General features: G+C 54.6%; 1 protein-coding gene across 1 annotated transcript; it reads right to left on the bottom strand.

Annotated features, from left to right (window-relative positions):
* Window positions 1-937: 937 nt before the first annotated feature.
* CKMT1A (creatine kinase, mitochondrial 1A) lies at window positions 938-23,684 on the bottom strand. Its single transcript, XM_077828238.1, has 9 exons — window positions 23,536-23,684; window positions 13,476-13,674; window positions 10,094-10,189; window positions 6,363-6,584; window positions 5,377-5,462; window positions 2,418-2,541; window positions 2,071-2,205; window positions 1,479-1,604; window positions 938-1,054 (listed from the first exon to the last, which is right to left on the bottom strand). Exons 1-9 carry the CDS (start codon window positions 23,682-23,684, stop codon window positions 938-940), a joined length of 1,254 nt encoding a protein of 417 aa, XP_077684364.1.
* Window positions 23,685-24,379: the final 695 nt, after the last annotated feature.

A 24,379-nucleotide genomic window follows, 5' to 3' on the forward strand; every position in this document is an offset into this window, starting at 1 on the left:
CGCGGTCATGTCTGCGTGTGCCCCGGGGGCTGGGCGTGCCCATGGGCTGGCACGCGGTCATGTCTGCGTGTGCCCGGGGGGCTGGGCGAGCCCATGGGCAGGCACGCGGTCATGTCTGCGTGTGCCCCGGGGGCTGGGCGTGCCCATGGGCTGGCACGCGGTCATGTCTGCGTGTGCCCCGGGGGCTGGGCGTGCCCATGGGCTGGCACGCGGTCATGTCTGCGTGTGCCCGGGGGCTGGGCGTGCCCATGGGCTGGCACGCGGTCATGTCTGCGTGTGCCCGGGGGGCTGGGCGAGCCCATGGGCAGGCAGGGCATTTCCATGAGCACAGACTAAGGACGCGTGCAGCGGCGTTAGGGCCGGTGGCGACACAATGCCCGGGGCTCTGGGAGGAGGCAGCTGCGCGTTCCTTTTCCTCCTGCAGGCAGGAATCACGGCCGGCCCCATCCTGGCCCCAGCGCCCTGGCACTGCTCTGTCTGATGTACAGCGTTGGGTGAGAGCCGCAGGGCGGCTGGGCCCTGTGTTTATAATAAACCCTTCAGCCTGCTGCCCGCTGTGCTCGCTGGTCCTGCTGCGACCGCCATCATGGCTGCCTGGGTCGGGAGGTGCCGGCACCTGCTGCCGGCTCAGCCAGGGAGCTGCAGCCTCTGCCGCTGAGCCAGTCAACAGGGCCTGGCCTGGAGCCCTCTCCCTAAGCAGGGCCAGGAATGGGCTCAGGGCGTCCCAGCCAGGGGCCAAGGGCCCTGGGAAGCTGAGACGGGAGCCCCAGTGGATGCTGGGGGCTAAGAACCAGCCAGAGCCAGGCTTAGAGCCGCAGAGGTTTATGGCGGCTGGTGTAGTGCATTGGGGTAACACAACAGCCAGCAGGACCGGTCAGGCTACAGGGAGGGGGAGAGGGGGCTCCAGGGATGGGACCCATCCAGGCAGGGCTCGCGTTTAGTGCCTGAACTGAGGAACAGGCGAAGGGATGCGGATTTCCTGGCCCCTTTCCAGCCGCCGCTCACAGTCGATCAGGTAGTTCACTCCATCTATCACCAGCTGCACCAGCTCTACCTGAGGCAGGAACACAGAGCCTGAGTTAGGCACCACCTCTTCCCACAGCCCAGGGGCCACGGCTGCAGCCAGCAGCCCTCCGGGCTCACACAACACTTCCCTGGTAGCCCTCCCCGCCCCCTGGCTGAGCCCTCCCCGAGCAGGGCCTGGCTTCTGTAAGGCGCTGGGCATGCAGGCCCTGCACACCCACGAGCACGGGACACCCTTGGCTGTGGTAATCGCAGGCGGCACCCGCAGCTCAGCCTAGGCCCCCAGTGCCAGACAGCAGCACAGCCCCCTCGTTCCTCCACAGCCCTGCGCTTGGCTCCGTCCGTGGGCCAGGAGCCCAGCGCTTCCCTCAGCCGGCTGGCCTGCAGTTTGCCCCACCCTGCTGGCAGTGCCCTCCCATGCCAGGCTTTGCCAGAACATCGACCCAGGCAGGTACCTCAGATTTTCCCAGGCGATCCAGATTGGAGATGTCAAAGGTGCTGCCGGTGGTGGCCGTGTCCACCCCGCCCGTCCCACGCTTCTGCAGCCGCAGGTTCTCCAGGATCTTGGCGAATCGGGTGTCCTGGAAACGCAGAGAGGCGTTGGGTCAACGCCTTGCGGGGGAGACTGGGTCCCTGCTGAGGCAGTCGAGGAGAGCAGGGCTGGGGCCTCTGGAGCTAGGAGCCTGGAGAGGCTACCAGGCCTGGGTGTGGGACGGGGAGCCCAGCCAATGAGAGGGGGGAGTTTCTTCCCTGTAGGGCCCTTTGAGGAGTGCGCAGGGAACTGAAGCGGGAAGCCCTGCCGTAGGGATTGTTCCCAGAGATGGGACGCAATCTGGTCTGCGGCTGGGCCCAGGGCCACCTCGGATCTGTGTCAGACGGAGCTGTCTGCACTGCTCCTCACACCAAGCAGCTGCTGTACCTGTCCCCCAACTTTGAGAGAAGCCCCAAATCCCGGGACCCTCAATGGCTGTTCTCCTGGCTTTGTGAGGTCTGACCACCTGCCCCTAGGCTCAGCCCTGCTCTGAGCAGCTACAGCTGCAGTTGTACCTTGCTCAGCAGCGGCAGTTTGATGTGGACCCCTGCGCGCAGCCCAGTGCCCAGGTTGGACGGACACGTCAGGATGTAGCCCAGCCTCTCGTTCCACATGAACTCCCAGCCTCGCTCCTGGATTAGTCTCTCCACCTGGAACCCAAGGAACACGTGCAGGTCAGCCTCCCGGTCAGCTCTCCCAGCACTGCCCAAACAAAGCCTGGACCGGCTGCTACAGGACTTGGGGCTCAGCAGCCCCCCAGTGTGAGCCACTGACACTGGACACTGTGGACTGAGCCTACCCCTCAGGGGGCCATTCCACTGGGCAAACCGGGAGGGTCAGGCCGGGGCGTCCTTGCGCTCACCTCCTTCAGGCCCTTGCAGAACCTCTCAAAGACCCGCTTCATGTTGCCGCCCTTCTCCATGGAGATGAGGCGGGTGTGATCCTCCTCGTTGATCCAGATCAGGAAGGTCTTCTCATTATTGTGCCTGGGGGAGAGGACAGTTTGTCAGCATCCAGAGCCACAGCTGGGCCAGGTAGATGCTGGGCAGCCCACAGGCAGGAGGTGCCCAGCCAGGGTCAGCCCCTGTGACAGACTCACGGTGGGAGACTCTTGGGCCAGCTCTGGCTTGCAGGTGGCACCGCCATCCGGGAGGAAAGCATTGATCTAGCCCGTTGGGGAGCCAGTGAGGTCCCAGCAACCAGGCCAAGCCTGCACGCCGTCTGGGCCGAGAGCACTGATCCTGCCCCTGCTGGAACGGAGCTAGCTAGATCCCAGCAGCTGCAGCCAAACCCTGACAGCTACACTGCAGTTAAAAGAAAAGGAGGACTTGTGGCACCTTAGAGACTAACCAATTTCTTTGAGCATAAGCTTTCGTGAGCTACAGCTCACTTCATCGGATGCATTCAGTGGAAAGTGTAGAATGACCCAACACTCTCACAAATCTTGGGAGACAGGCCAGTCCTTTCCTACAGACAGCCCCCCAGCCTGAAGCAAATACTCACCAGCAACCACATACCACACAACAGAACCACTAACCCAGGAACCTATCCTTGCAACGAAGCCCGTTGCTAACTGTGCCCACATGTCTATTCAGGGGACATCATCACAGGGCCTAATAACATCAGCCACACTGTCAGAGGCTCGTTCACCTACACATCTACCAATGTGATATATGCCATCATGTGCCAGCAATGCCCCTCTGCCATGTACATTGGTCAAACTGGACAGTCTCTACGCAAAAGAATAAATGGACACAAATCAGATGTCAAGAATTATAACATTCATAACACTTCAATCTCTCTGGTCACGCGATTACAGACATGAAAGTTGCGATATTACAACAAAAAAACTTCAAATCCAGACTCCAGCGAGAAACTGTTGAATTGGAATTCATTTGCAAATTGGATACAATTAACTTAGGCTTGAATAGAGACTGGGAGTGGCTAAGTCATTATGCAAGGTAACCTATTTCCCCTTGTTTTTTCCTACCCCCCCACCCCCTCTCAGAAGTTCTCTTAAATCCTGGATTTGTGCTGGAAATGGCCCACCTTGATTATCATACACATTGTAAGGAGAGTGATCACTTTAGATAAGCTATTACCAGCAGGAGCGTGGGGTGGGAGGAGGTATTGTTTCATGGTCTCTGTGTGTATATAATGTCTGCTGCAGTTTCCACGGTATGCATCTGATGAAGTGAGCTGTAGCTCACGAAAGCTTATGCTCAAATAAATTGGTCAGTCTCTAAGGTGCCACAAGTACTCCTTTTCTTTTTGCGAATACAGACTAACATGGCTGTTACTCTGAAAACTGCAGTTAAACAGTCCCACAGCCCCAGCCAGCGGGCACAGGCCAGCCACGGTGTGTAAGTGCAGTGGGGACACTCCCTAAGGCAGCGTGTCTCAAACACCGCCACCAGCGCATTTGTCTGCAGCCACAAAACTCCACAGCATGGGCAGAGATTGGGGGGGGCAAAGCCGCGTCCCCTCCGGGCAGCACATAGCTATTGCTCCTGACTAGCTGTGCCCGAGGCAGTGGGATGTGCCACCTTGGGGTTTGTGCTGGCACCACCAGCAAGGGTCGACGCCCTGCACCACGCAGCCTCCCCGGGGCTCTGGGCAGGGCCTCTGGAGACACGAGGGGCCAGTGTGTGCGGCACCGGAGGCGGCTCTTGTCCACGGAGGTGGCTATGGTGTTTGGTCACTGGGGCTCCCCGGGCAGCTCCCCCACTCCAACCTGCCCAGGGCATGGGGAGCCTGGGACGCTGCAAGTGACTGGTGAGTTCCCCCCCACCTTCCCCGGGGCCATGGGCTCTCTCTGAAGGGTTGCAGGGGGCAGGCACAGAGAGGTTTGTCAGAGCGGCCACCAGCAAGGGTTGGCGGCCACACCTTGAGGCCACCGGAAAATTGGTTGTGAGAATCCCTGGGCTAAGGGGTCTGGGGAGAGCCAAGTTTGGCTCCTACAGCACAAACAAGCCACAAACGATTTCTCTTGGAAAAGCAAACGCCTTGCTGGGGCCTGGTTATAAGGGGCGGGGGCAGCAGGGGTATGAGACATGTGTGGGGCATGAGTTTACATGCATTTGCCTACTGCCAAGTGTAAACATGTCGGAACGACTCTAGGCCATGCTCACAGACTAGGGGACTCTGCTGGGAAGCAGGGGCTCTGAAAAGAAGTGGGGGTCCTGGTGAATGGTCAGCTGAACAAGAGCTCTTAGTGCGATGCTGTGGCCAAACGGGCTAATGCGATGTTGGGATGCATAAACGGGCAAATCTCAAATCAGAGTAGAGAGGGTTTTTAACATCTGTATCTGGCACTGGTGGAGTTCTGTCCAGTTCTGGTACCCACTGTTCAAGAAGAATGTTGATCCATTGGAGGGGGTCAGAGAAGAGCCCAGAGACTGATTAACGGGTTAGAAACCTGCCTGGTAATGAGTGAGTGACATTGAAGGGCTGAGATAACTTCCAGTTGATCTCTTTGAAGATAAAGTCAGCCCTCAGGAGTGTTTGAACTGGGTGTATGGAGGAGGATGAGAAAGATGATGGGAGGGGGGTTGTAGAGAGGGGGATGTGGTCATGGTGGGCGGGTGGAGGCCGTGTGGTTATGGGGGGCTGGTTGTAGAGGGAAGTGGCTATAAGGGGGTGTGTGTGGAGAGGAATGGGGGGGGTAATAGGAGGTGTAGTTGTGGGTATTGTGCTGCCTTGTGTGGCCATGGCAACTGGCTAAGGGCAGTGCCTGGAGTCCTACTGGTATTTCTGCCAGGCCCCTTTGCCCCACAGGCTGTGTGGTGTCAGCTGCCCAGATGAAAGCAGTGGATCCATACCAGATTCCTCGGGCATCGGGCCAGTCCCGGGCCATTCCTGATGCTGTCAGTAGGGGGGAGACGGGCTTGTCAAAGAGGAAGTGATCCTGCGAAAGGAGGTGGGGTGTGAGCAAGACACCCACAAGTACCGTTCCCAGGGGATACCCTACCCAGACCCTGAGCTCTGGCCTCTGCCCTCCCCTGTTGCCCTTCTGATCAGCTCCCCAATGCAGGGCGGACGCAGCTACCTTTGGGGCCTGCAAGTTGCACTCTGGGAGCTGGAAACATCAGGGGCAATCTGTGCTGTAATCACTGGGCAGGGCCAACTCTCAGCAAGATCAACAGTGGCTGTCCCTAAGGATCCCCTTCATTAGAGTCCGCTCCGGGGCTGGAACTGCTCTGGAGCCCCAAGAGGCTATGGCTGGATCTGCCCGGAATTGCCCTGGGTCCAGAGGCTGCAGGGCCCAGCAGGATGCTGGCAGCACCCATGAGGCCAATCCTAGGGAGACAAGGAGCGGGAAGTGCCGCAGGAGGTGCCTGGCTGCAGGGTCCGTGGCCCTTGGGACTAAGCAGCATGGCTGCGTTGTTCCCCTCTGCAGGCAGCCCGCTGAGGAGCCAGCTAGATCCCAGCAGCTGTGCCCAAGCATGTGCACGGTCTGGGAGGAGAGCACCTAGCCGGCCTGCACGGATACCATCTGCCGTGCAGGGCAGGGAACCTGGGTGGGGCAGGCAGGGGCAGCCACTGAGGAGTGTGAAGGGCAGGTGGACAGGGGGCGGGAAGGGGATGGGGGCAGTGGCGGGGAGAAGAAAAGGGCAGAAGCTGAGCTACTATTTCTGGGGTTCTTTCTCCAGGGCACCTGCCAGTTTTGGCCCATCTGTGTCATACCCTTCCCCAGCCCCCAGCAGCCCCATGGCTGGCCCTGCCCCTGCCCCACTCCCTAGGGGGGCCCTGATGTGTGTGTCCCCCATCACCCCATGGCAGCCCTGGGCCCCGTGTTGTTGCTCACATCAATGAGCTGCTGCTGCTCCTTCTCCGTCATCTCGCTGAGGCGATAGTACCGGCCGGCCAGGTCTCCTGTTAGGCCGCTCAGGGCATCCACAGTCACCTTCTCCACCTCTCTCCTCTCAGCGCGGGTGCAGGCAGGGGGCAGGCTGAGCCCGCGGATGCTGCGCCCCGTCCGGACGCGCGATGATAGGACATAGCGCTCATCGAAGTAGCCGGACTTAATCTGGGGGTAGAAACGGGCTGTGGGAGGTGAGAGCCCCAAGATGGGAGCGAGCCTGGGTCATCAGTGAGGGGCAGATGGGGTGGGGAAGGGAAGCCAATGCTGGCTGGTAGGAGCTGGGTCAGTCCTTGTCTGAAAAGCCCCCCAGAGGGTGAGATGTGGGGGTTACAATGTGTTCCCCCTCCCCTGCCCCCCCAGGACTGCACCAGCATCTGCAGCCAGTGCCTGCCTGGAACCAGTGTTGGGCTGCTGATTATTTTTGCCAAAAGATTCATGCCCCAGGGTGAGTGGGTGGAGTCTCATTATGTGTGGGTGGGGCATAATGATAAGTGGGTGGAGCCAGGAGTTTTGCCCTCCATTTCCCATTCTGCCCAGTTGGGGATTAGAGCAGTGTCCTCTCTTGTGCCAGGGGTACTGGGCTCTGATTGTGCCTGTATGTCACATTTTGGGGTGCAAACCGGCAAAAGGGCAGTTATGGGCTAGCACCATTAACTGCCCACAGGGCTGGGCTGCACAACTAGGTGCTTCTAAGGTTTCCCAGGGCTTTCGGCTTTCCCTACGGGAGCTTCCCTGTCCAACTTTCCCCTTGGTGGGTTCCCCTCCAGGACAGCTCCTTGTGCAACTCTGCAGCAGAATCTGCCCTCTGCTCATTTGCAAACTCTGGCAGCTGACAAGTGGGACAGTGTCCTCAGTCCTAGGTACTAACTGCCAGCTCTGAATGTGAGCGACTTTCCTCCACTCCATGCCCCCCCCCACCCAAAAGCACACTGCTTTCTTCTGCTAGCCCGAGCTAGACATGTCTTCCCCCCCCAAGCAGTCTGGGTCTTCCCCATGCCCTTCGGGGTCCCAGAACTATATTCCATTTCACCATAGGGTCCGATGTTCACAGCCTGAGACACAGGTCAGCCGGCATTTCCCAGCAGCATTTCCGTAGGAATGCAGTCCAACACCCCGTCTAACCCTTCCCACTTAGCCAGAGGTATAGGAATTTTACATCTGCCCAATGCCAGGCGTTCTACCTCCTGGCCAGGTAACATGCCAGTCTCTCTGACCATGCTTTCCCTGGCCAGAGAAATCTGGGCACTGGGTCCCTCCTCCTATGCATTCTTTGCCATTCACCTTGGTAACGTTCATAAATTCCACAGCCACTTTCTCTGAGTCAGGCCTCACAAAATTAACGAGGGGCTCCGCAGGCTTCTCTGTGTTAATGACAGCTGCAGTGATCTGGGTTGGGCAGGGTGTGGGCTTATCTTCTCTTAGTTTAGGGCCATTATTTCTGGTAGCACCGTCTTGGACTGTTCTCCTGAAGAGGGAGTCTGTGATGGTGGTTTCTAGCAAGGGAGCAAGACTGGGGAGGTGAGTGCCTGGACTCCCAACCACCGTTTCTCTTCCCAGGGACAAAATGCCCCCCTCACTTAACACTGGGCTTCTGCCCTTTCCTCTGTGGCTTGTGCTCATTGGCCGCGCTGGCTTGTACATAGGAATCAGCCGGAGTTGCTGTTTTGGGGACAGGCCAGAGATTTATCCCAAATAGCTTGTTTGGCTTCTTCAGAACATTGCTCCTGTGCAAAAAGATCAAACAGCTGTTCACAGCCCTCTGCCTCCTTCCCCTTGCCCCCGTTTTCATCAAACCACATGGTTTATACACACGGTCTCTAGGACTCAGCTTGTCCTTCATTCTGAGGTTTCAAAATGTTCTCCTCACCTCAGGAGCCACCGGGAGCCTTTGCAGTGCGGCCTCTGTCAATTCCCCATAGTTCAATGCTTGTGTAATTTCCGTTCCATTAAAAACATGTAAAGCTGCCCCGAGTAGCTGCTACGGAACGTTGGGCCCTTATGAACCTCCCAGCTGGGTGCTCCTTGGGGAGAGAGAGCACCTGTGAGCTCTGTCCACGGCTTCCCCTCATGTCCAGGCTCTGCAGTCTCTCCTCCTCCTTTGTCACTGCCTCCAGGGCTCACTGGTGCCCAGCTGCTAGCGCTCTTTGGCTCCGCTGTCCATTTCCCATTGTTGGTATTCACGCTCTCCCTCCCTTTGTTCTGGTTCCTATTTCTGCTATTCTCCTGCTGCTTTCTCAGCATCTCTTGTTAGGGCTTTTTGCTCCTTTCCTACCTTAGCCAGCTCCAGCTACATGGCTGTTACACCAGCATTCATTTTAAATGTCCTTTGTTCTGTAGTTCTCGTACCCAAAATACACACAATAACCCTGTAACCTTTCTCTGACTGCTCCCAGCCTGGGCACTTGGCAATCACTTACACGGTTTTACCAGTGCTTAGAGTGGAAAACTTCAGTCCACACAGCAAGCCAGGTGAAAATCTTGTTTGACTACGAAATGATGACAGCTTGGGGTACAACTCAGACCAGTGAGGGGTTGTCTCACCGCTTGTCCCGTAACCCCGTAAAATACTCTGATGCTGTAGCTCCCTGTCTGGACCCTCTCGGCCAGCAGACAAGCCCGCAACTCTGAATCCAGCAGCTGGTTTGTTACACCCCAGCCACTCTCTGTTCTCCACCAGCCTTGGTGACTGTTCACCAAGTCCCCCCAGTCCCAAATTTCCTCAAAACTGTCTGCCCTGAAGCGTCCAGCCCTCTCCTGGAACGTTCAGAGGAGTAGTAAGATTGGTTGGTCTGTTGAAGAGACAAAACCGCAGCAGCTTGTTGCTTTAACTGAAGCTAACAAGCACCTCAAGTCAAACACAGCACTGGGCTGGCCTAGACTCCAAGTAAAACGTGTATTTAATCACAAGATCGGTTGTAGTGAGTTCCAGTGTAAGGGATAAAATCGGAAATGGTTACAAGCAAATAAAACACGTTGTAGTGACTAAGACTTACCACCACTCCAGCCTTGGTTCAAGGTCAGATTTTTACCACACGTCCTTCCAGCAAGAGGCTACCTGCTCCTGGGGGAGGGGTTCCCACAAAGTTCAATGTGCTCAATTCCTTTGTCTTCTTCAGTGAACGATCACTGGGGGCTCTTTGCCCTTTCTTTGCTAGCCCAGTGAACTATTGAACTGGCCCCTCTCAGGGTCCCATGCCCCAGCTGCAGGAAAGGTGCCATGGAGTCTGATGGAGAAGACTCCATACTGGTGTCTTCTCACTGCTACTTTCTACAACACAAATCGATCTGTCCCTACAGCCTCCGATAGGCCAGTGAACGGCCACTTGACGGTGATTATTAATTGTGATTGCACCTGGAGGGAGGAGGTCAGCCTTTCCTTTGTCTGGCAAACACCTGTTTACCTACTGCCAGGCCTGTCGGCTTGAACCATACCATAGTGCCATAGTTCCTTCCCATTTCCTTTCCCTTGGGTGTTTATAGTACATGCTCCATGCAAGACTATTGTTGCTCAGCGTATTATCGGTTTTCCAATGACACCTGACACAACACTATTAGATACAGGTTAGGCCATAAGGGAGTTGGGGACACTGCAGAGGTCAGGTCAGCTGGAATCATTACCTGACACCAGTGAGCCCTGGCCCTCTGGCACCGTTTGACCCCAGGGTGTTACACACCTTACTGGCATCCAGGTCCGTGGGGTGTTTCATGGTCCGTGGGTTGTAACCATTGTGTCTCTCCTGAATCACAGGGTCAAACAGGTCCGCGAACACCTGGAAAAGGCAGGGATTAGAGAGGAGTCATGGGGAGCAGGGGGCCATCTGCCTGCTGGGGGATAGGCCTACTCTCCATTCTGTGCCCGGCCCAGCAGTGCAGGGAAAGGGGAGATGGCCTGTCCCTGCAGCACTGTCCTGCAGCCCGAGTGCTCCCTAGTGCATCTTCCATGTAGGTCCAGTGCGTCTTGTAATGCTGACCTTCTCTCCACCCAATGGGCCTGTGGGCCACACAGGCATTGCAGCTTAGCTGTAGCCTCTTCCCAGGGAGAGGCCAGCGGAGACATGGATTGCAAAGCAGGGACAGAGAAGAAACTGACTGGGCGAATGCACAGGGCACAGGCAGGCCAGGAACCCAGGGGAGTTCAGAGATGGTGCAGCAAAGACTCTGCCTGGGACAGAAATGAAGCTGTGGCAGCAAAACACAGCAATGCTCTAAACCAAGCCAGGCTCCCTCCTCCCCACTGGGCAGCCAAAACACTGCAACCCCCAGAGCCCCAGTGCACCCTCCCACCTCCGTGTCTACCTCCCCACCCCCCTGCTGCAACCCCTGCCAGTGGGGGGCTATGGGGTTAGAGTGTAGGCTCACTGCGCAGTGGTGGGGGCGTTTATGGGGTTAGAGTGTAGGGCACTCACAGGCAGTGATGTGGAGGGCATGTGTTTACAATATGGGGGCCTGCGCAGTGATGGGGGGTTATGGGGTTAGAGTTTAGGGACATCCCTTAAAGTAGTGGGGGGTAATGGGGTTAGAATAATAGAATTATAGAAATGAAGGGCTGAAGTGACCTCAAGAAGTCATCATATCCAGCCCCCTGTGCTGACGCAGGACCAAGTAAACCTAGATCAGCCCTGACAGGTGTTGTCCAACCTGCTCATAAAAACCTCCAGTGATGGAGATTCCACAACCTTCCTTCCAACCTCTGGAAGCCTGTTCTAGAACTTAAACACCCTGAGAGTTAGAAAGTTTTTCCTAATATTTAACCTAAATCTCCCTGGCTGCAGATTAAGCCCAACACTCCTTGTCCTACCTTCGGTGGACATGCAGAACCATTGATCCCCATCCTCTGTATAACAGCCCTTCACGTAATTAAAGCCTGTGATCGGGTCCCCCTCAGCCTTCTTTTCTCAAGACTAAACATGCCCCATTTTCTTAACCTTTCCTCACAGGTCATAAGAACGGGCAGACTGGGTCAGACCAAAGGTCCATCCAGCCCAGTGTCCTGTCTACTGACAGCGGGCAATGCCAGGTGCCACAGAGGAAATGAACAGAACAGGTAATCACCAAGTGATCCAGCCCCTGTCACCCATTCCCAGCTTCTGGCAAACAGAGGCTAGGGACACTATCCCTGCCCATCCTGGCTAATAGCCACTGATGGACCTATCTTCCAGGAACTTCTCTAGTTCTTTTTTGAACCCTGTTATAGTCTTGGCCTTCACAACATCCTCTTGCAAGGAGTTCCACAGATTGACTGTGCGTTGTGTGAAGAAATACTTCCTTTTGTTTGTTTTAAACCTGCTGCCTATTAATTTCATTTGGTGGCCCCTAGTTCTTGTGTTATGAGAAGGAGTAAATAGCATGTCCTTATTTACTTGCTCCACACCCATGATGATTTTATAGACGTCAATCATATCCCCCCTTAGTTGTCTCTTTTCCAAGCTGAAAAATCTCAGTCTTATTAATCGCTCCTCATACGGAAGCTGTTCCATTCCCCTAATCATTTTTTTTGGCCTTTCCTGAACCTTTTCCAATTCCAATATATCTTTTTTGAGATGGGCGACCACATCTGCATCCAGTATTCAAGATGTGGGCATACCATGGATTTATATATAAGCAATATGATATTTTCTGTCTTATCTATCCCTTTCTGAATGATTCCCAATATTCTGTTCACTTTTTTGACTGCCGCCGCACATTGAGTGGATGTTTTCAGAGAACTATCCACAGTGACACCAAAGTCAGGTTTTCTAAACCTTTATCATTTTTGTTGCTCTCCTCTGGAGTCTCTCCAATTTGTCCACATCTTTCCTAGATGTGGTGCCCAGAAGTGGACACAGTGCGCCAGCTGGGGCCTCACCAGAGCGGAACAATTACCTCCCATGTCTTACATACAACACTGCTGTTAATACACCCCAGAATGGTATTAGCTTATTTTCAACTTCATCATATTCGTGACTCACATTTAGTTTGTGATCCATCACAGGATCGGAGCCACTCAAGGAACCAGAACAGCTGTGCCACACCCAGCCACCAGGGGGTGCACCCGGTGAGGCCACACTTCTTCATGGGGTCAGAGTATAGGGAACCCCGTGTGGTAACTGGGGTGGGGTGGTGGTTATGGGGTTTGAATGAAGGGAAGCCCTGTGTGGTGACTGGGGCTGGGGGGGAAGCCCCATGTGGTGACTGGGGCGGGGGTTATGGGTTTAGAATGAAGGGAAGTCCTGTGTGGTGACTGGGGTGGGGGAGAGAAGCCCCATGTGGTGACTGGAGTGGGGGGGAAAGGGGGAAGCCATGTGTGGTGACCAGGGGGTGGTGGTAGGTATGGGGTCAGAATGAAGGGAAGCCCTGTGTGGGTGTGGGTGTGGAGAGGGTTTATGGGGTCAGAATGTAGGGCAGGAAAGGGAAGCCCTGTGTGGGTGTGGATGTGGGGAGAGTTTATGGGGTCAGAATATAGGGCAGGGAAGGAGCACATGTGAATACCTCTGTCCTGCCCTTTGGCCAGCATCAGTGGTTGGTACAGGTTAATGTTCAACAAGGCAGACATGCCTCTAGTTTAGAACAAGTTCCCCAGATTCTAATAAACCAGGAACCACTTGAAGGAGCAGCCAATGGCCCGTCCAGCTCACTACTGGACTCCACGTTAAGGGGCTGGAATCCCTCCCCTCTCCCCCCGCCCCGCCTCTTGAGCCCCATCGGGTCCCTTAGAGTGCCCCGTGCTGGGGTGTGTCCGGAAGGATCAGATGTCCCATAATGCACCTGCTTGTGCAGTGTTTTTCTGGAGATGGGCAGGTCATCCTGACCCCAGCTGGTGACCCCTGGGCCCTTAAAGCAGGAGGGCTAGGAGCCCATGTCCCTGCAGATGCTATTCTCCATCAGGTAAATGTCTGACGGTAAGAGGTCACAGTGTGGTGAGGCCAAGGAGATGCATGCTCAAGCTACGGGTGATGGTGCAGGGCTCGTGAGTGCTGGGGGCGTGAGATGCTGTCTGGCTGAGGCTGGGGGTTTTTGTGCTGCTAAGATTATTATGCGACGCTTTTGAGTTGCTCTGCAGCTCTGGCAGCTGCTCACCTCGTAGGACTCTTCATCACCTGCTACCATGCCCACAGTTTTAATGAAGGGGTGCCCAGGATTGTCCACACCTGTCTGGATGCACTGGTCCAGGGTCCAGCTGTTGGGGGTGGTTTTATCGCAGAGCTGGGCGTAGATGGCAGGGGTCAGGTTACTTGCCATGCAGTTGTTGTGTTTCCGGAGATCTGGATATTCGGCGCTGTGGGGAGAACAGAATATGGGGAATGTTTAACCCTCTGGGCTGGAGCACTGGCCTTTTTGGATTTCAGTGTGTCCTGCTCGTGTGTCAGGGCACTGGGATCTGCTCCCTCTCGGCTTTCCACGTCCTCCACCCGCAGTGGAGAGGAGGCTGCAGTGGCGGGAATACCACGTCGGCCAAGATCACTACTGGCCCCTGCAGACTGATGGGAGCCTAGCTGAAGCAGCAAGCTCGTGGCTTCCCATATGTGAATGCCAAGGATCTCTGTCTCTGGCCCCAGGCAAGGCACTGGCTTCCTCTCACCTCCCTCCAGCTCCAGTCCCATTGCTACCTCCTCTGGCCTTGCTCCACCTCACTCTCTCCTACACTCCACAGTGACTCTTGCCCCTCGTCCCCTGCACTGCCCCGTGCCAGGAATTGCCTCCCTGCACTGAGGTGCTGGACTCCACCCCTCTCTGCTCAGCCCCTACTCCCCAGTCACTTCCACCACGCGCAAACACAACCATCTCCTCCCTGGCCTGCCCTGTGTAAGCACCTCTGGGTGGAGGCTGTGTTCCCCGTCCCACACAGCGCTGAGCTCGCTGCTGGTGCAAAACAGAATAAACGTCTTTCCAGTCACCATCCATGTGGCAAGAAAAGGGGAGCCCAGGCTGTGCTAGTGGAGGGCTGCAGGGCAGGAGTGAGGAGAATGGGCAAAGAGGGGGCTGGGGCTGCTCTGGCAGGAGAACCCAGCCCAGGTTTTCTGAAGGCTTTAAGAATATGGGAGCTTCCATTCTGGTTTATTTCTCCTCAGATCCATATTTTCTTCTCTTCCAGTCAATAGAATTAGGTGTCCAGCCTGCTCTCCACAAGCCCACTAGCCCCCGTCTGCATTTTTAGCCATCCACGGCTTTTGAAAATCTGGCCCCACATCCTATGTGTTTTGTACAGGGCAAGCACATGGATTGTTCCTAATAGGGATAGATCTGTGAGCCACTGCCCCTGGGTCCCTGCACCCCTTGGCTTCTTCATTGGTGTTACCTTGGCTGCTGGTGTCTGGACAGGAAGGAAGGGACGCGCAGAAGGACAGAGAAGGAGCCAGTGACCCCAATCTGCAGCTGTCAAGAACTGCTCCCAATGGTGCAGTTTATTGCATTAGGGAGACGCTTACTTTTAATCAGCTTAACAAGAGTTCTTCTCCTGACCTCATTCTCGGCTTAGAGAAGCTTTGTGCTTTTCCTGTGTTCACTGGGGGCTTGGCAGGGAGGGCACCTGGCCACAGCCTCTGTGAGCTGAACCCTTCCTCCTGCTAATGGGGCAATCTGAGACAAGCACTTGTTAGCTCAGACAAAAGGGCAAAAGGCTTGGCATGAGTCTTTCAGTGCTAGACAGCGGCTGCCGTGGGTCACGGGGCCAGTCTTTGTCCTGGAGAGCATACCCTGTCCCCAGCCCCCATTGTAGGTGCTCTGATCCTAGTCAGGGGGTGACAGAGGTACCCAGAGCATTCCCATTCCTAGGAAAATACACACAGAGGTGACCGGTGAGCCCCACTGCAAACAGTGTGTTCTAGCCCCGCGAGGGCTGCCTCGTCAGGCTATTGGAGGGAAGCTGGGTGGGAGCTGGATGCTGGGGGGCCAGAGCTCAGCAGACATTGGCCCGCTGCGGTAGGTTCCTGGTGTTCGGGAGCAGCATGCTGCAGTTCAGCACAGGCGCTGCCCTTGGGGCAGGGGTATTTGTAGCAGTCACAGTCCCCTTCTGTTGCTGCCTCCCCCACCCGGCATGCGATACAACGCACAGCGCTGTGAGTGCAGTCGCCTCCACTGTGGGGCCCCGGGAATGTGTCTGCCTCTCTCGCCTCCATGGGAACAGTGGGCCCTCTGGCTAGGCAAGGCCCTGCAGCTTCTCTGAATCCAGAGTGGGGAGAAAGGGAGGGACAGCTTCTGCTGACTGCTCTGAGCAGACACCACGGGCCACAGGCTGACTGCTCCATAGGGGGACTAAATCCAGTCTGCTCCAGGCTGAGCGCTCTTTCCTTCCCATACTGCCTCAAGCTGGCAGGAGTAGGGGCTGGCAGGAGTAAAGCTGGTCCAGACCACCTCAGCTCCAAGGAGAGCATGCCCCACCCTGCAGCATAGCCTGGCTCGTTCCAGTGTTCCTCACACTGGTGTTTGCCCTCTGCCACAAGCTAGCTATTGCCCCATGCACAACCTGACACACCTTGTCATGGACACACGCTGCTGGTCCCAGGTGTGCATCGACAGCCTCTTCCCCATGACATTGTGAATTCTAGCTGGGCAGATTCCCCAGGGGAAGAGCGGGGAGCCCCCAAGCCCTTTCAGTGTCTGCAGAGCTGGCTGAGCAGCTCCAGCTGGGGCTGGACATTTCAGCAGAATACAGCTTCTTGTAAGGTGTTAAGGGCTCCACTTGTAAAGAGCTGCCGAAGGAAACCATCTGCAGGGCACAAGTTTTGATTGGTCCTACAAAACCCAAGGATTGTGCCAAGCACTCCTCCTGAGCCCCCTGCTGGCACCTGTTCATTGTGTACTGTCTGTCCGTCACAGCCACAGAGCACTCCTGTACGAAGCGGGTCATGATACTGTCAATCTCCTAGGAGAAAGCATCATGGCATCTGGTGCTCCAGTTACTGGCTGCTGAATACTGGGGGGACCCCCATTTGACCTTTGCAGGGTTGCCTGCCCCAAACAATCTTGACTCACTCCCCCAAATCAGGAGATTGTGTTAAATCTCCTTTTCAGCCATAATACATATTGCGTTCTTGTACTTTGGCTTGTGGTCTCTGAGCCTTTGGGGTCCTGTTCAAGGCAAGGCCAAGCCAATAGGTATGGGGCAATTCTCAACAAAGGACCTTATTTCTGGAATTTCATGTACACCCCCCTCCCATCATAGATCATTAGAAAGCTTCTGTTATGTATGTTTCGATGAGGTATGATGTGGAGCTGTCAAGTGGTGGCATAAGCCTGTAGGTGAGGTGAAACAATGGTACCCAAAATGAAAGTCATTTTTTGCACAGTTACAGAGACACTGCAACGTGATTGTGACTGCCGTTATTACTGGTCAGTTTCAAAACCTTAATATGGGGTTTGGGTCAATACTACCAAACAATGTATCAAAAGATTTGTGTTGGTTTTCCATCAACAAGTTTTTTTCTCAGAAATTAAGCTGTTTAGCACGTGGCAAAAGTGGTGAATATCAACATTTTGCAATATACTAACATGAAATATTTTCACATCACATATTTGTAATTGTCAAAGGATCTCACGAGTGATTACAATAGTTTTCTATGTTTTTCAGCTGAAATTTGCTGACCAGATCAGTGTCACACTGAATATTGTGAACCAGTAGCTGTAGATTACATGTTCTTAGTTTGTACTGCATAGTGGGTAGATGTAAATGTACATGAACTTCTCTAATGTAATCTTCTCCAGCTGTAAGCTTTGCTCCATTCAAAATAACATCTAGTCTGCCTGGCAAAAGGTTTTAGTTTGTAATTGCCTATGCATGCAATACTAGCCTTTGAAATATTTTAGAAACTAGCTTTGTAATTCAGTGATACTTTTATGCACAGGTCAGCATTAGGGTTGGAGATGACAATTCACAGCTGCATATTGCACTTGGAACAAAGTGCTAACTAAACAAAAACAGCAAGTTGGATACTAACATACAGATTTGTGCTAATTTAGATCTGTATATTGTACAAAATGAAATATAACAATATACTCTGGGACTTCTACCTCAACAGGGAAGTTATAATATATGAAGACATAGAGGATACAAGCCCCTTAAAGCTTACATCAAAGAGAGAGACTCTTCACAAACTTTGAATATGTGTTATCTGTCAAGAAAATGAAAAGAAGGCAAAACTGTCAAAAGCCACCAGTGCTCGTCAGAATTTGGTGATGCCAGCAGCAGAAAGCAGGAGAAGTGAATTCTACTGGTGGCTGCTGGATGAGTTTTCTAGTTTAGATGATGTGCTCTCTCCTGCTCTCTCAATGCTCTCTCCTGGGGGGTGCTTTCAGAAATACACAAGGAAGTTGAATTTGGCACATGTCAGAGTTGTACTGAACCCAGGAAAGACAAATTCTGAATCTGGTCAGAGAGCAACCTGTTCACCCACTTCTATAGCCACGTGAGCAAGCACATCCTCCAGCAACTGGTCCTGTTGCCGTGCTTTGCCGGAGAGAAACCCACAAGGGCAAACTTCATAAAATAGAAACATTTGAGAGAACAATCTGAGAGGAGCTGGTGACATGTTGCTCAGAATATCTGGGAAAGACAAACTGCATCCTTAGCAATCAAATCACTCACCATGACTTTCTTCCTACTTTAGTAAAACTAATCATAAAGCAAAACCATCCAGTTACGCTGCAACAATAGTCAACTTGTGATATGGCATTTTCTGAGCTGATTGAAGAGAGACAATGATCTTATGTACAACAAGAAAACTCATGTCCAAGCGCCTTTAAAGGTATAAAGCCCTACTTCCCTCAGATGTGGAAACATCTTGCCATCTCACCACAGGCAAGGTGAGAAACACTGTATATGGTTCTGCAATTTCAGTCCAGGCACAGCATGGACAAGGCAAGTCCATGATTGTTTTATGCAGCACAATAACGTTAGCTGGTGCTACCCAAGATGCTATAATCTGAAGAAGGAACTTTATCTACAAAACATTTGGATGACTTTTTTTCTGGTGAGTGAGCATGACAAAATGCTTTCAAATGAAGAAGTGGCTTTGAATAATACCACTTTAATCCTTTGGTCTGAAATAGCCAAAATGAAAGCCTCTGAATATTATCCAAAGCCAGGTGATTGTAGTCTACAGAGATCAGTCACTTTTGTGCCCTAACTGGTGCAAGATTTTGTCCTTTCTTTGACAGATAAAGAGGCACATAATTCAGCCAGCAATGAGCATAATATTTAACAGTTCCAAAAGTATCACATGAATGCTCATAAGCCTTGCTGCACAGCCACACTGCGAGTCTGGGTCTTCCAATTGGACAAACCCTGAGCAGATCAGTAGTGACTACAGGGCTCTGGGGGCCAGAGCAAAGGGGCACGGGCTGTGTTCATGTCCATCCTTCCAGCTGAGGGTAAGGGCCCAGGCAGGGAAATGCACTTCCTGGAGATGAATGCTTGGCTATGCAGATAGTGTTGATGGGACAGCTTTGACTTCCTTGACAATGGGATGCAGGTCTGGAAGGAAGGTCAGGTGCACCCCACCTCTTCTCAGCAGACCAAGAGGCACCAACTAGCAAGTTAGTAAGGAGGGCTGTAAACTAGGTTCAAAGGGGACAGATGACAAAAGCCTATAAAAAAGATGACTGTAAGAGAGGGTTGAATGTTGGGGTGGGGTGGAGGGTATGGGAAATTACAACAGAAGCATCAAGAAAGAAATCAGTAAGGGAATCTGCTCAACATCTTAGATGTCTATATGCAAATGAAAGAAGTATGGGGAAAAAACTGGAAGTATTAGTATATCATTTAGCTTATGATTTAATTAGCATCACAGAGACTTGATGGGATAAGTCTTATGACTGGAAGATTGGTATAAAGGGGTATAGCTTGTTCAGGAAGGACAGGTGGGTAAAAAGGGAGGAGGTGTTGCATTGTACATCAAGCATATACACTCTTTCTGAGATCCAGAAAGAGGTGGGAGGTAGACCAGCTGTGTAAAAAGAGGTTAAATAAGCGTGACGTTGCGGTAGGGGTGTACTGTGCACCACCAAATCAGGAAGAGGAAGTGGATGAGGCATTTCTAGAACAAATAACAGAAATATCCCAAACACAAGGCCTGGTAGTAATGGGGGACTCTACCTATCCAGACAGCTGTTGGAAAAATCATATGGCAAAACACAATGTCCAATAAGTTCTTATAATGTTGGGGCCTTTGTGTGTCAATCCCCATGGAGCAGAGAGATGTTAATTAGGGTGAAGGGCTGAGCTTCAACAGAAGGTGTTATGACCTCCCAACAGGAAAGGTTGAGCAATACCAGATGGACTCTTGTGGCTTGTTGCAGCTGGAAGTTCCCTATGGACCTTCAACAAGAGGACAAAAGACTTTTGTCATGGTTCTGCCTCCTCCTGGTGAAAATGCATCAAGCAAGAGACTCCTCCCATCAACTGAGCTTTGCAGCTGAAAGCAAGTGGGAAGAGGAGAACACAACCCCTAAAAAGAAGGAACTGATTATCCCTGCTGCTTGGAATATGTGTGTGGGGGGGTTGCCTTGAGGCAAAAGCAAGAGATCCCAAGCCACTTAGGTTGGGTTAGCCCTAAAGGACAAATAGAGCTGACTGATTATAGAAGCTTCTATTATCTCTAGAAACCAAGACTAACTCATTTGTCTGTTTGCTTGCTTTAACTTGGTAAATAATGCTCTGATTTCCTTTTTCTATTTAGTAAATCTGTATGGGATTGACTACAAGTGCTGTCTTTGGTGTGAGATCTAAGGTGCAACTGACCTGGGGTAAGTGACTGGTCCTTTGGGACTTGGGTAACCAGAATATTGCTCAAAAAGAACGGGAGTACTTATATCTTCTTACTATATGTTCCATTCTATGTATCCGATGAAGTGGGCTCTAGCCCATGAAAGCTTATGCTCAAACAAATGTGTTAGTCTCTAAGGTGCCACAAGTCCTCCTGTTTTTTTTGCAGATACAGACTAACACAGCTGCTACTCTCACAGTGCCTCAGGGGTTTACATTTGGTAATTAGCTGGTGCAATCTAAGTACTGTACAGAAATCACTGCCAGTCTGGAGTTTGTGCCCTGGTTCCTAACAGCCTGCCCTGAGGTTGGTACTTGTGCTCTTGAGTCAGCAGGCAGTGTTTCGTTGCATTGCTTTAGTCCTCCTACATTAGAATGAACCCCTGTGACGTTATGAGTGTAATTTAATATCTCATTGAAAGGTGACAGGGCCAGAAAGAGTTAATTAACTCCCAGACTGACCTGACCCATGGCCGAACTTTAGAGACTGGTTAGGAAGAGATGGAAATGAATAGAGCTTTGAAATGCAAGTCTGCATTGTTAGAGACAGAAGAGTAGATGTTTGCTCAGGTCTTGTGATGTCAGCAAACAAGTCTTGTCGATGGCTGTAGCTTTGATTCAAAGATCAAAAAAGGAATATTAACATTTAGGAAGACACTTGAGTGACATAGTATTATTGTCTGTATGTCTCTTTGAAGGTTGTGGTAACCTGTGTCTTAACTGTTTAATGGATAAATGACCCTGTGCTAATTGCCAGGATGTTTGGGAGAAGGAAAGTGAAGCCTATTGTTTTCTCAGGCCAAAAGGCTGCAGGAAATGTATAAAAACCTTGCGACACGATCCTTCTTCATCTCAGATCTGCTTTGGGTTTCAAGAGGGGGAACCTTAAGCCATAAGGATTGAGATCCCCAGTCACTGACTGGAGTCACCCTTAATATGGACATTGGACTGTAACCTATGGACTATTTCTAAAAGGACTTTTGGCAATGACAAGCTGATCTCTGCCATGTATCTGAACCTCAAGAATTGAATTCAAGTCTGTCTGTATATTGATCTTTTAACCAACACTCTCTCTCTTTTCTTTTTAAATAAATGTTAGTTTAGTTAATAAGAATTGACTATAAGTGTGTATTTGGGGTAAGATCTAAGTTATCATTTGACCTGGGTCTGGGGCTTGGTCCTTTGGGGTCAGGAGAACCGTTTCTTTTATATGATGAAATAAGATTTTCAGTGATCACCATCATATCTGACATGTGTGTCTGGATGGAGGCCTGAGGCTGGATACTTTAAGGGAACTGCATTGTTTGGACGTCTGATTAACCAGGGAGGTGCTATAGAAGCTGTTTTGTGCTGGCTGGGTAAATCTAAGTATTGGAATATCCACCAGCGTCTGGGGTTTGTCTGCCCCATTCTGTTTACAGTTCACCCTGATTGACCACAGCGGGCTCCCATGGGTAGCACCCATCACAACCCGTCACTCATGTCTTTCCCTAGTGGCCCCAAACACAGCCTGGACATGCTGGAGGTGGTAGGGGGCAGAGATTTGGGTGGGAGCACTCGGGCCAGTTACTGAGGGCAGGGGTGAGGGTGGGGAGAGGGTTCTTGGGAAAGCAAGCCGGGCCAGGAGCACACATACCAGGCATAGGATGATCAGGGTGACCGGATAGCAAGTGTGGAAAAGCAGGATACTTTGGGGGGGAGTATAGTTGCCTATATAAGACAGCCCCTAATGTTGGGGCATCTGGTCACCCTAGCAGTGAGCCCTGTGGATAACTCATGGCTGCTCTGTCCAGCTATGGGGCCTTTCCCATGCTGTCTCAGGGCCTGTGCCTTTCAAAGTATGTATAGTGCCCATGCCCCAGCTACCAGCCTAGAGCCAGAGGGTTAAAAGAGAGCCAGGGATCACCTACTCTAACCCTCAAAGAGTCGAAGGCTGCCTGCCACCTCCACGCCCAGCCTGTGAAATGTCCTCCCCCAAGGGTAAAGCTCACAGCTTCTTCAGAGCCGGGCTCCAGCCCCCTGGGAGCTAAGGCCCAGCCCAGCCCTCCCCAGGGCCACTCCCAGGGCCAGGGGCTGCTCCAGGGGCCCTGAGAGCATGAAACATGGACAGACCTTGCTGCAGCCCGGTGGGCTCAGCCAGAGCCTGCAGGGAGGAGGCCTGTGCTGAGGCAGGAGGTGCTCTTAGCTCCAAGGCACAGAAAACTCCCTTGCCCAAGGTCACAGGACCCGGGATGTAACCCGCAGACCTTGGGGTGGAAGGGGGGGGGAATCGCAGGCCGATCCCCTGCCCCAATCACTAGCACCCATAGGTGCTGGAATGAGGGTGCTGGGAGGCTGCTACACCCCCTGGCTTGCAGTGGTTCCATCCCACAGGGTTACCGTTTGGTTCAATGGCTCTCAGCCCCCCACAGTACAAACGGTTCCAGCCCCCTGCAGCCGCTGCCCGCCAGGACTCCAGCCCCCTGCTCGCACTCCAGGAACTTTCCAGCCAAGGCAACCTCCAGCCAGAGCCGAGCCCCCACACGGCGATCCAGCCTCCCCGCAGAGCGTCCCCAGCGCCCGCCAGACCCTGCCCCTGGCGCAGGGCCGCAGCCACCCGCCCGGCCCCTGTGCGCTGGGCAGGCGAGGGCAGGGCCAGGCCCGGAGCCGGCGGGTGACCCAGCCAGCCAGCAGGCGCCGGGGGAGGAGAGCCGCCCCGTCCCGTCCGGCTCCAGGTGCGCTCCCGCCTGCGCTGCCCGGCCTGCCCGGGGCACAGCGCGGCTCCGCGGGGGGAGGAAGCAGGGCGCCGGGAGCCGCAGCCGCAAAGCCGGCCCGCCTGCTGCGTTCTGCTGGCAGGGCTCAGCGCCCGGGGGTCCAGGCGCTTTCATCCGGATCAGCAGGTGATCCCCGGCCCCACGTGCTCCTCCTGAGCATCCCGGCCCGGAGCTTTCCCGGCCGGGAGCCAGGACGGCACCGACCTTGCCCCGAGGGAGACGCAGCGGAGCTGGGCTGGGGATATTCCCCGAGTGGCCCGGGGCAGACATTGGTCCCTCTCCGCCGCAGCCGCCGGGGGAGGCGCAGCCCGAGATCTGCAGCAGCTACGTGATGGCTCGGGGCGCCAGCCGCAGCCTGCGCTGCCTGCAGGGACCCGGCCAGCTGGGACCGGCTCCTCTCGGGGGCGATCCGGGCTGGGCTCCTTCCCACCCCAATCCCCACGGGCCGGAGAGCCGCGCAGCCCGCCCGGCCCCCAAAGCGTCTGCGCCCCCCGCACCCACCCCAGGGCGCTTCCCCCTGGCTCCAAGGGCGCCCCCTCCCCACACTGGGAGACCGAAGCCCCCCTCTAGCTTTTGCACCGAGCGCAGGGAGGGTCCCGGCCGAGCAGCGAGCCCCGCCTGGTACCTTGGCGGGTAGAGGCGCCGCTGCCTCTCGCCAGCGCTGACCGCGTCCTGGGTGAGCAGGAATCCGGTGGCCAGAGACCCGGCTCCCACCACGGCCAGGAGGCCGGCGGATTTGCGAGCGCACAGGACGCGGGCGAACGTGCCAGCCATGCCGCTGGAGCGGGGCGCTTGGAGCTCGGGGAGGCAGCCGGGGAGCGCTGGAGCCGGGCGCGGAGAGTGGGAGAGAGACGGGGAGGGAGGCAGGATGTGATGGGAACAGGCACCGCTCCGCAGAGGGGTGGGGGCGGGCAGGAGAGGAGATTACAGAGAGCCGCAGTGAGCTCAGGAGTGCAGCGTGCCAGCCTGCCCGCCCCAGCCTGCAACAGGCGGCCTGCCCCCCACCCCCGCGGTGCCGGCCACTGCCCCCCGCACCCCCCAGCCACAGCCCCTCGCCGCGCCCCCTGGGGCCCCGGCCACTGCACCCCCCTCCCCACAGCCTCTCCCCGCTCCCCCTGCGGCCCCGGCCACTGCACCCCCCTCCCCACAACCCCTACCCGCTCCCCCTGCGGCCCTGGCCACTGCCCTCTCCCTCCCGCCACAGCCCCTCCCCGCGCCCCCGGCCACTGCACCCGCCTCCCCACAGCCCCTACCCGCTCCCCCTGCGGCCCCGGCCACTGCACCCCCCTCCCCACAGCCCCTACCCGCTCCCCCTGCTGCCCCGGCCACTGCCCTCCCCCTCCCGCCACAGCCCCTCCCCGCGCCCCCGGCCACTGCCCTCTCCCCCCGCCACAGCCCCTCCCCGCTCCCCCTGCAGCCCCGGCCACTGCCCTCTCCCCCCCGCCCCCGCCACAGCCTCTCCCCGCGCC

The sequence above is a fragment of the Eretmochelys imbricata genome, chromosome 10 (assembly GCF_965152235.1).
Source record: "Eretmochelys imbricata isolate rEreImb1 chromosome 10, rEreImb1.hap1, whole genome shotgun sequence".
NCBI lineage: Eukaryota > Metazoa > Chordata > Testudines > Cheloniidae > Eretmochelys > Eretmochelys imbricata.